The 12,064-nt window shown below is 47.4% G+C and overlaps 1 protein-coding gene across 8 annotated transcripts in view; it reads left to right on the forward strand.

Annotated features, from left to right (window-relative positions):
* Positions 1-12,064, forward strand: part of FOXN3 (forkhead box N3) — a 391,477-nt gene that overhangs the window by 356,935 nt on the left and 22,478 nt on the right. For 6 of the 8 annotated variants that reach the window (XM_041758145.1, XM_041758147.1, XM_041758146.1 and 3 more), the window contains one exon: positions 4,466-4,531. The exons of 1 other annotated variant lie outside the window; for it this stretch is intronic. In XM_041758145.1, coding sequence (XP_041614079.1) covers positions 4,466-4,531 — 66 coding nt within the window. The remainder of the gene's footprint in view (positions 1-4,465; positions 4,532-12,064) is intronic. One more of the 8 variants, XM_041758151.1, reaches the window with a different exon arrangement.

A 12,064-nucleotide genomic window follows, 5' to 3' on the forward strand; every position in this document is an offset into this window, starting at 1 on the left:
TAGTGAAAAATTGAAGAAAAGTATTTTTCATATAAACCCCTTTTTAAAGAATGGGTACACGTGCGTAAGTATAAATACCTACCATTGGTGAGCATACCTAAATGTCTGTATCCTAATAGACAACTTTAGACAATTTCTGGGTGTCTGTACAAGAACAGATGTGAATCTGGGGGGCACCTGGGTGGCTCAGCGGTTGAGCATCTGCCTTTGGCTCGGGGTGTGATCCCAGGATCCTGGGATTGAGTCCCTTATCAGTCCCTTATCTGGCTCCCCACAGGGAGCCTGCTTCTCCCTCTGCCTGTGTCTCTGCCCCCCCTTTGTGTGTCTCATGAATTAAAGAAAGAGGAAGGGAGGGAGGGAGGGAGGGAGGGAGGAAATGTGAATCTGAGAATGGGTCTTTGGGGAAGACACTTAATTCTCAAACTATATCTACCAGATATATATTTTTTCTTACAGTGAGCACACACTGTCTTCATAATATTTTGTTTAAAGAGGGAAGAAAACTTAGACAGTAATAGGTAGATGCAGAAGCATGGGAGCATCTCTTTGGAGAGATTGCAGATTGTCGGCTCTGAAGCACACACAGGATGTCGAGGTGTGATGAGTAGGAAGTCATGGCAGATGTTTAGGAGCAGGTCCGAGAGACCTTTTTTCCATAGAAACGTGGCTGATCAAACTTCCCTCAGGCTGCCTAGTGTGCCCTAACCCACCTGGAGTCAAAGTGGGGGCCTTCCAGTGTTGATCTGTACAGTTCTAGGAAGTCTGTGCTGAACCAGCCTACTGGATGAAGAAAGTTCTGGTTGATGACTCCCATTCTCATTTACCTGTAAATCTGAGTATGGAACCCAGATAATGTGACACCAACGCATGAGACTGAAAAAGAAGCTGCTCGAGAGGGAAATCTTTGCACCTTGGGGGTAGGCAAAGATTTCTTAGTTAGGGACAAACAAAACTGAGTCTTAAAAGAAATTCATAAATTGGACTTCATAAAAATGTAACGCTCTGCTTATTAAAAGCTGCTGTTAAGAAACTGAATAGATAAGCCACGGATTGAGGAAAAGAATATCTCTCACAAAGGACTTCTATCCAGAATGTTTAAGGAACTTTACAACTTGACAGTTGGGTTAAACAACCCAGCTGAGCAGTGGGCATAGACTTGAACAGAATTTTCACCAAAGAAGATACACAACGGGCCACTTAGCTCATGAAGAGATGCTCAACATCATCTGTCATTAGGGAGATAAACATTAAAACCACAGTGAACAACCACCACACACCCACGAGAATGGGTAAAATTTTACAAGCTTGACAGTTTCAAGTATTGACAAAAGTGTGAAAAAACTGGAATTCTCAGACATGGTCCGGCCTCTTGGGAGGAGAGTTCATCAGTCCCCTGTAGAGTTAGACATGCTCTTCCCAGCAGCTACCCAAGGGAAGGGAAAACACATTCACAAAAGATAGATGCAGAAGCTCATGGGGGCTGCTTCTAGACGATCCCACTCTGGGATCTTCCATCTACAGGTGCACAGATAAAGTGTAGTTCTGTCCACACAGCAGGATCCTGCTCAGTAATGGAAGGAATAAGAAATCCACTGTGGTACTACATCAGGGAGAGAGAGAGAATGCAAACCAGGACTTGCCCAGGACAAGGGTGGGGGTCTGGCTGTGAATGGGCACAAGGAAACCTTGGGGTGATGGAAATCTGTATCTTGTGCTCTCTGTCTTCATGCTGGTGGTGGTGCCCCTGGTATACAGTTCATCAGACTGGACACCGAGGAGGGCACGCACTGTGTCCCCTGGGGAAAGGGTCGCATGACCGTGATGCCAGTGTGCACACGATGAACGTAGAATGCATTTTCTCAAACCATTGCACTTTGCCTGTTTGCTAATTCCAACTGCTGAGATGTCAGGAGGTGGACATCCCCCATGCCTTGCCCTCTCTTGCCTTCTGCCTATAGGGCTATGTGTTTGTGCTCTTACCACACAGGAACTGGTCCATTGGGATGCAAGGTAGGGCACTGTAGAAATGATCACGAATAAGATCATGACAGGACTGGGTGTGGCACCTTCCCTAAATGCCCAGAGACCAGCAGGAGGGCCAAGGTGGCATGGGAGTCTTTGTCTGCAGAGGCCTCCACGTGGCACATCTGATTGGGCAGAAGGATGGATTGGGAGACTTCTCCTAAACTTGTCCTGTGTTCACGTTGGTGTGTTGATTTCGCCCAGCTGGGATGGGGGTGGCAGTCGGGGTGACGTTTTTGTGGGTCCGAAGCACTTTCCAAGTTACCCCTTAAGTTCTGTGAAATCCATGTGGGTGTTGATGGTACTTTTTTCCTTCAAAAGCTGTCTTTCTTTTCTTTTCTCATTTCATTCCTTATGTCTATCCGTGGCCCTTTGCACCTTCCTCCTATGGTCCCATGTGTTTTTGAAGAATAAAAACCACTTTAATTTTCTGGGAAAATAAATGGGAAAAGATTCCTGATTTCTTTCCTCTGGATTTCGCCTTGTTCTGTCCCCATCGAACCTCCTGGTCATTGAGGAAAAATCTGGATCAGAGTCCCCTGGGGAGGCAGGGGCCACCCAGCCAGGCCAGCCCTGGGTGGCCAGCAACACTTGTGTTCTCGAATATGGTAAGGAACCTTCACTCGGCCAAGAGACAGGTGTGTTTTCTCAGCCCTAAGAGAGGAGGGGTTCTTTTCCAAAAAAAAAAAAAAAAGAGAGAGAGAGAGAGAGCAGGCGACTGCCTCAGTCCCTCCACTGCATCTTCTAGAAGCTCTGAGCCCTGCCTCTTGGCAACAGGCCATGTGGGGAGGGCACAGGGCAGCAGGAACTCTCAGAGCTGTGAGTGGGACCTTGAAGTCTTTCAGTTCAACTAATATATATATATATATATATATATATTTTACTACCAGTGGGGAGCAATGACTGTTTTAGGAATTTCACCCCAGGAGTTGCCAAATAAGTTAATTTACCTGTTTCTCATACAATATACTATTAAAATAAACCTTCACTCATTTACAGAGCATAAGTAACAGGCCTCCTGCAGGCAAAATCGAAAAAGGCCTACAGAATAAAGCTCCTTTCCTCCACCACCACCACCTCCTCCCTTTTTTTGAGACATTGTCTTCTGGAACCAGCGTCATCCGTATTATTAATCGCTTGTGGGGCTTTATACTGCATCACATTACTCCCTTGGAATTAAACTGCACATATAAAGTATGAAAAATGTACTTTTTTAAACAGTAAAAAAGTCATTTCCTAGCATAATACCCAAAATAAAGTGCCGTGGAGCCATTAGTAGTAAATTGAATTTTTTGGTGTGTAATTTGTACAAAAACTGACAAGTGCGAGCGCCCCTGTCCCCCATGCCCCCCCCCACCCCATCATTCGTCATTGGGTTTAGCGGACACAGAGGTGGTAATCTGCAAGGGCAAGCATTTTGATGTCGACTTCAATTGCACACTTCATTTATTTGGACAGGGCACAGGCAGCAGCTTCTGTCACGAGGCCTCACCGCACTATTAGCGCATTTCGCCCCAGGGCAGCTGGGACGCTGCGCTGGGGCAGATGTTCTTTTCAGCCTATTCAGTGACCATTCTTGGGGGTTGTTTACTGTTGCCATGGCAACTTTCATTTCCATAGCAGCAGCGCTGCTGTTTCTCAGAGGAAAATGAATTTAGTTATAAAAGGATAATATTTTTCTCTGTCTCTATATAACCTGCCATCTGTCAACTGGTGGATCAGTAAGGATTCAGAAACCTATTAAGAATTACAGCAACGAAGTGATGGGAATTTTTTTTGGGGGGGGGCATATTAAAAGCGGTAATAGATGCGGAAGCAGACATTGTGCCCCCAACATCGGGGCTTTAATTTTTTTCTTTAGATTTCCAAGTACGTTTTCTTTAATGCCTTCACCACCTCTGCCGCCACCGTGTGCGGGCACACACAGTCTTGTAAAACACAATTCACATTCTGCTGACAGATGGAAATGACCCGATGTCTTGTTTGTATCACACTAGATGCGGGTATATTTAGGGCTGTCTCTTCTTGGCGCTCTGAGCTTCCCCCGTCCATCAAAGATTCCTATAGCTGAACTTCGCATCGTCACCCCACTGCCTTACTCCGCCGTGCCAGGGTAGCAAGCTGCGGGGGGGCACAGATCACCAACTTCACAGGAACATACAGTGCGATCTGTGAAATTCGCAAAACGAGGAGGGACCGTGCTTTGTCTGAAAAACTTACAACCTGCCCCTTAAATTTCATTCTAGAATGCCTTCCTCTCAAATCCAAACTGGAAGAAAGTCACCTTTGGGATAGCTCGTCTAGTTTCTGGATGGTTTTTGGTTTTTGTTTTGTTTTGTTTTGTTTTTCTCTGTTGCTTTCATAAACTAACTTGCAGGGGGAAGAACACACACACGCACCAGCCCCGTTGTAAATAATGTTATTTATTGGTTGATTTTTCCAGATCCTGACATTGATGCTGCCAGTGCCATGATGCTTTTGAATACTCCCCCTGAGATACAAGCAGGTTGTGAGTAGATATTTCTATAGCCTACAGCACCATAGTTTGTGAACTTAACCTTCTCATTTATATACCAGGCCATAGGAACAACTAATGCTCAACTAGAACTTCCCTCGTAGAATCACTTCAGAACTACCTCAGCACATGATTACATGCATATGCGAACAAACGTGCAGCCATGCATATGTATGAATGAATGCATAGGTGTGTTTCTGAGATGACAAAGTTTTCATATGATCTCAGAGCTCAAGACTTGGGGGAAGGGAAGCAGACCCATAATGAGTCCCCATGGAGAGAACTTCCTTTCTCCCACAGGAGTAGTTCCTGGGAGTTTGTGGTTTCTGCTAGAAGAGGCTATGTCGGGCCAGTTTCACAGTTATGGAACTGAGCAGTGCCCATTTCTAGAAATTTCTTTCCCTTTTGGGACCTCATCAACAGCAGGCTACCATTTTATAGCTAGAGAGGAGAGGTAGCAAGGTAGGTGTAAGGAGCTTGGGGTGGCCTTGAAATGGACCATCACTTGGATGGGTGTCATTCCCACCAGCCTTCCAAGCTGTTATAGAGAAGAGGAGGCCAAATTTAGCTAAGCAGGGCTCCTGTCTTCACCTTCTGAGCAACATCAAACTTGAGACAGCGCTTTTCCTTCCTTGAACTTCTCTTCTATCCACTGCCTCGTGTTTTTTCCCACCTCTGGAGCTAGACTACCATGGTTTTAGAAAGGTCTCCATCCCGAGTGATGATCTTAAATGGAGGGATCTGTCCCCTCCTCCTCCTGACTTGAATCTAGTTCCTCTGCCCGCACTTCACCCCCAGCCAGAACCCTGTTCAGCAGATGGCCAACTCACTTGCCAGGGTCTGCTCAGGACATGGCTGCATGGTAGCCTCCCGTGGATGGAACATACCGGTTGGAGATGATAGCATAACACAGCAGACCCCACGAAACTCAGGGACTTGTGCCCGCTGGCTCATCCTTAGGGCTGGGGCTTCAGCTTATTTGGGGGTCCGGCTGCCTGAGGGCTGCAGGCCTCCTTAGAGAAATGCCCCACGTTGGAGAACATCCATTGTTGGGTGCTTTTGTCAGTAGCAGACTGATGCGCAGTTCCAGACCATCCTTCATAGCCCTCCTTGGGTCATAGCCTTCCCCAGAACTTTAGGAAATTTGACTCTATCCTATCTTTTTCCTTCCTTTAGAAGATTCAGGAGATGCGGCCACACATTCTCAGGGGAGACTCATCCCTCTGGGGCTGCCATTACCTGCTCTGAAAGGTGCAGAGTTCCCATTCTTTCTTCGCTCCACTCGGATTGCCAGCAGTTGAAGTGTTAGGCTGCCCACACCTCCAAAAAGCAAATGCCACTGCTTTTTGCCACTTTTGTAACTAGTACAGTCCAGTAACTAGTAATGTGGTTTTTCAATGATATTTGAAGTTACAGAGAAATTGAAACAAAACAAAACAAAAAAAAAACGCCATTCTCAGATAACATTGCAGGAAGAGTACAGACTAGGTTGTAACCAAGTTACAGTCTGAAATGGTTTCCAGAATCAGATTGCATAACTTATCGTGAGGAAACATACTTGTTTCATCGGAGCTGTGCAAGATTCTCTAGCATCTTCCTTAGCCCCCAGCCACTGTACATGGTGATCGTTGGCCTAAAGACATGATTTTGATGAACCAAAATAATGGAATTAAGAGGGACACAGGCAGGGGGTTTGGTCATTAAGGGATTCCCAGCAGCTTCCATGCAAGTCCATTATCCCAAGGTTCTTGAGCACAGGTAGAAAAGAAACAGGATTGATCTTGATTCGCTGACAAGTGAATGGTTTTTAATGTTTCCGTGATTAAGTGAGCTTCTCCCCACTCTCTCACCACAACAACCCAACTATAAATAATGACTTTTTTCGGGGATCCCTGGGTGGCTCAGCGATTTAGCGCCTGCCTTTGGCCCAGGACGCGATCCTGGAGTCCCGGGATCAAGTCCAACGTCGGGCTCCCAGCATGGAGCCTGCTTCTCCGTCCTCCTGTGTCTCTGCCTCCCTCTCTCTGTCTATGTCTATCATAAATAAATAAATAAATAAATAAATAAATAAATAAATAAATAAATAAATCTTTTTAAAAAATAATTACTTTTTTCAAGGTATCCAGAATCTTACGTGAAAATACTGAATTTGAGTTTCAAAAGCTTGATGTTCATGTGTTGAAGCCATAGGATCATTTTTAGGCTTTTCTTCCTCCCTCGCTCTTAACCACTGTGAGAAATCCAGCTTCAGCCTTCCTGAAGGGGGCTCCAAGGTCCTTCCAAGAAGGAAAGAACCAGGAGGCCCACAAAAATCATGGAAGGAGAGGCCCACTGGCAGGAGCAGCCAAGAAATCCATGTGTAAAGACTGGGGAGAGGGGTAGGAGCACCATCTTTGTATTCACCTTCCCATCGACATCACCCCATTGTTGAGTAAAAGCCCCTAGTGGTCAAGTGAGAGCTTGGTCAACAGCCCAGAGTTAAGCCCCCGAGGGTGGGGGAACAAGACTGTAGGAAGGACGTGAACCTGCCATGAGTGTCCTCTGCGTGCACTTGGGAAGCCAGTCAGCCTCCTGTAAGCCCGTGGGAGGTGTGTGTCTCCACCCATGGCCTTGGTCTTCTCTCAGCATTTCTTGGCTTCTCTTCCCCTCCCTCCTGTTTTCATTTTACTTGGGTCATGTTTTTTTTTTTTCCCTGAGATTCAATGAGTGCCTTTTGCAGCTGCCATCCCCCTGCCTCACCAGCTTTGCCCAAGGCCTGGAAAAAGCAGGAGGTGATTCCTCCCTGACAAGATTCAGAGGCACCAGCACCCAGCCACGGCGCTGGAGGACGGGCAGCCTGGCCCGTGGTGTTGGTGTGCGTGTGTCCCCGGGTGGACGTGTGAGCGCAGCGGGTTCAGGCGGCCCCGTGTCTGCACCGAGGCTGCTGTGCTCTGCTCCCCAGGCCGGGCGGTGGCTGAGTGCTGTTTACAGAGCCTCCCCGGGCGTGCTGCTATTTATAGCCTCTTGTTTTCCCCTCCTGGGCTGTGCGGTGCCCTGTTTGAACAGAGGCCACCAGCCTCGTCTGTCCGCCGCTGTCACTTCCAGCACTAAGAAGCTGGCCCTGGGTGGCTTGAAAGCCTTTTCCTTTGCCATCGACCTTCGTGGCCACTCCACTTAAGGTCACCAGACGGCAGCCACTTCGATTGTTTCCTGTCATCCTCCCCGGGCCCAGCATCTGCAAAGCCAGCTCGGGGCTGGCAGACCGGCCACTGGCCAGGCCAAGCTGAGTAGATCATACAAAGGAAACTTCTCAAGAAACTGGTGAGAATCCCAGTCGGCTGAGCCCCTTTATCTTTGAGGAGGGGTCCCACATTGCCCCGAGGGAGCTCAGCACCCCCCCACCCCATGTATTGCTTGGGTCCCCCGTGGGCCCTCTCTGCCTCTCCTGATGACCTGATGCTTCCTTTTCGATGAAGTAGCTGTGTGCATCTCCTCCAAACCACAGGCTTCAGTGTTTTGTCCCCACTCCCAGCAGCACAGTGATGAGGTTATCTTTTCCAGACTTTGCCATCTTGCAGCACGGGGATCATCCTACAAGCTGCGCCATTACATCTTGCATGTGCTCTAGGACACTACTTCCAGAAAAATCCGCACAGGACATTGCTGCCTCGTTATCTCTTGAACTTTGGATTCTGCTCCTAGTCAGATCCATCTACCTCCTCCCTCCCTCTCCCCATAAAAGTGGCTACAGAGACTAATTCCAGCTTCTAGAGTCTACTTAAGTACCTGCTTTGCAGTTCCCCTTTGACAAGCCCTGTGAGTCATCTTTAACCCCAATGGAGGGATTGTTATGAAGTCAGATCACCATTACTCATCTTCAAAGGCTTATATAATCCCTAGTTGGAATGTTCCCAGAGAGGAACACTGGATAATAAACAAAACAACAAAATGGGACAAGCCGAGGGGAGGGACCGAGGCGACGTTCCGCACCCTGCCTGGAAGAGGGAGATGTATCCAACACACCAGGCACTGGAGAAGGATGCCAACCGGGACACAGGCTCCCCCATTCCAGCCCCCTCCCCAGCATCCTTCCAAAGTAAGCAGGTGGAAAGGCCGACTTCGGGAAAGGGAAGGATTATCGGAATCACTTGCTGCTCAGCTTATGGCCTCTGGTAGCGTTAGCCAGGGCTGCCCTCCAAAGGCAGCAGTAGGAGCTCAGAGGTTAATTTTAGAAGCTGTGAAAATCAAGGAAGCTGAGCATCAGGAGGGAAGCTAGGGAAGCTGGGATGGGGAAGTGCTGAGGGTGGCAAAGCCTAGAGGGAAGTTTGTCTTGTGCCATAGACATTTTTTTTTTAGATTCTCAAGGTGATGACATTGAGATCCCAGTGAGCAATGCTGCTTGGTTCATGTGTGTATTACTTTCTTCCTGGTTAAAAATAAGGACGTTTAGTGTCACTCTCTAACGTAAGAGAAAGCAGTTGAGCAGCAAGAACTGGGAGCTCTGGGGCTCCTGTCCTTGGCACCTCATCCCAGCAACTAGAGAATCTCAGACGTGTGTCTTCCTGCATGTAAAAGCTGAATATTGAACTCATGTAACAGAACGGGATGGTGCTGGGGGCCTGTGCCTTTGCAGTGAGAGCCACAAACATGTCTAGTTTCTCATTATATCCCTTCACAGCGGGAGCTGAGGTACCCATTTCAGTGCATTGGGTGGGCTGGGCTGGTTGGAAAGTGCTTGGGCTTTAGGTGTTTTACCCCAAGGGTAATACAGAGTAAAAGGAAGGGAAAGACAGACGTGCTGACGGGCAGAGGGCTGAGGAATGCATACATGCTCCTTCACAGTCCCCTGAATCCAAGACTAGTTAAATATGGACCTCAATGCCTTTCACAGACATTTTAGACTGGCTGTGATTCATTTTCCAGAAGCCTCGTTCCTGACGCTTGGGGATGGAGACAGGAAGGAGAAAAGATGGGAGAATAGTTAAGTGTCACAGCTGGCTCCTGGCAGCCCGTGAGCAAATACGAACGCGTCGCCATCCCAACATGAAGAGCGTTGCCAGTGATAAGGACTGAGAAGTGGCAGGGTTGGCAGGAGGAGCACTCAGTTGCAGCTCATTTGAGAGCAAACTCCAGGAGTCAGGAGAAGAGCCGAGTTTACAATGCCAGAAGTCTTGGAAGGTTCAGGAAATAGCACAGGGAAAGCCTTTTAATGCTTCGGGATAGCTCTGTCCATGAGATTCTCTTTGAAGTGACTACACTTCATTCATCAGGAAGATGTTTTTGTGAGTGAATGCAGAGAACTACAAAAAGCATTAAAAGGCTGGAAGAATTTCCCCCCTGTCTTGACCCCTCACCCATAGGTCCTGTTCCTTAGAGATAATTAGCAGGAAGACGCTAGAGAGATGGGATGGGATGGTGGAGGGATGAACAAGATGATGATAATGAGCTTCTTTAAGGGACCAGCCACTGAGCTAAACAGTTTATATCAGTCTTATTTAATACTCAAAAGAATCCTATGAGCTATGTTTATACTGAGTTTACAGGTGAGGAAACTGAGGCACAGGCAGGTGAAGGCACTTGCCCAGAGCTGCAGGGCTAGTGGTGGGACGAGACCAAGACAGGGACAGAAGCCGTGCTGCCCTAGGCTTGTACCCTTAAGCACTGTGGAACACTTGCTCCCTGGAGGCTTCAATGAAGTGAGGCCCACCAAAGGACCCTGGTCTCTAGTCCGTGCTCACTGGGGACTGGCTTCCCTCCTTTGCTCTCCATCCTGTTGGACATGCCCCTGGGGCTTATCGTTTCTGGGCGCTTGGGCAGAGGACCCCGAGCTGGGGGCAGTGTCCTCGGGGTTGCTTTGTCTTCTGGCTGGCAGATGACTCATTGGCCGTGCTAGGGTCCAGAGAACCTGTGCTCTGTGACTCCCTATCTGCCGTCTTCACTTTCGAAGGCACCCCAGTCTCTGCCCCAGGATTTTAGGGGTTTCAGGCATTTTTCCCACAGGGGCGACTCTGACATGATTCACACAATGGGGACAGAAGCACCATCGAGAGTAGTCCCTACTCCTCCATGCACTGTGGCCAGAAGATGGCCAAGTTCTTCCAGCCTGGTTCTAATTCTCAAGGACTCGTCTCCTCCTGGAAGGAAGAAAGCCTGGGCTGCCTCAGGATGCTCCGAGGATGGTGGTGGTGGTGGTGGTGGTGATGTTGCTGTTGCTTATGTTGGTGACTAAGATGTATTTTCTTTATTAACTCAGTGAAATCTCCACCATGTGAGATAAACCCCATTTCGGTCCCCATCCTCTTACTGGAGTGGCTCGCTCAGGGGACACAGGCAGGAAATGACAGAGATGGGACGCAGACTCAGGTCCTCCGAACACCAGCATCTGGCTCTCAGCCACTACATGCCAGACAACTTCCCTGCTCGGAACCCTTTAATGGTTTCCCCAGTACCCATGGGGTGGAGCCCAAAAGCCCCTTATTCCCACAGAGCATCATATGCCCTACCAAAATTACTCTTTGTTCTTGTGCACATTGTGATTTTTACTACTTCCTCTCCGCCTCCGAATGCTGACTTGGATGGTGCTTTCTACAGGGAGTTTTTACTTTGGGTCAGGGGTCTCCATCCTTCTTTGCCTACAGACCCCCTGCCCCAGCACTTACCACAATATATTTCCCTTGCCTCTTCAGTTCTGTCTCCTGTATAACTGTGTCGACCCCTTGTCCCCTTCATCGAATACATAAGTGGGTACTTGCTATGTTAACCCATTAATGGACACAATCTATGTATGGGACTGTTATAATTTTGCTGGGAAAAATTAGTGATACTGATTTTAAATTGTTTAACTTATTTTAACAAGTAGTCCTTTCTATCAAATTCACTCGCTCTCCTGGAAAAGATCCCTAGTAACTGATATCTTCAATAATATTATAAGAATTAAATGGAGTCTACGGCTGTCTGGCCATTTCGAAGAGACTCCCAAGCAGCAAAATAGCTGAAAAACCCTTTGTCACAGTCCCCAAAAGAGACAAACAGAAAGTCTCTCTTTTCAAACAACCTGATGCATCTGTCTACAAACTCCAGAGTTCTATGGATTTTTGTATGTCTGTCCTTGAGAATTATGGGTATTTTTCCTGCCATGTTTTATTGTAAAAGTTTTCTAATTTTAGTTCCTCCATTTACATCTATGATCCGTTTCTAATTAACTCATTTATGGCATGAGGTGAGGACCAAGGTTCATTTTTTTCCCCAAATCTCCAGTTGTTCCAACCCTGCTTTTCCCCATTGTGTTGTCTGGATACCTCTGCCAAAAATCAGTTGGCCATGTATTTGGGGGTATATTTCCGAAATCTGTTTTCTTCCTTGATCTCTATCTCTCCACTTACACTAATAACCACCCTGTCTTGTAGCTCTGTTAAGAAGTCTTGAAATCAGCAACACAAGTCAGTTAATAAAAATTTTAGACACTCTTGCTTAGAACTCATCAGCTAAGCAAAATAGGATACTTACCTTCAGTATCACATTATGCAGGTTTCATGCTTTTAAGACACT

Source organism: Vulpes lagopus, chromosome 6 (genome assembly GCF_018345385.1).
Source record: "Vulpes lagopus strain Blue_001 chromosome 6, ASM1834538v1, whole genome shotgun sequence".
Taxonomy (NCBI): domain Eukaryota; kingdom Metazoa; phylum Chordata; class Mammalia; order Carnivora; family Canidae; genus Vulpes; species Vulpes lagopus.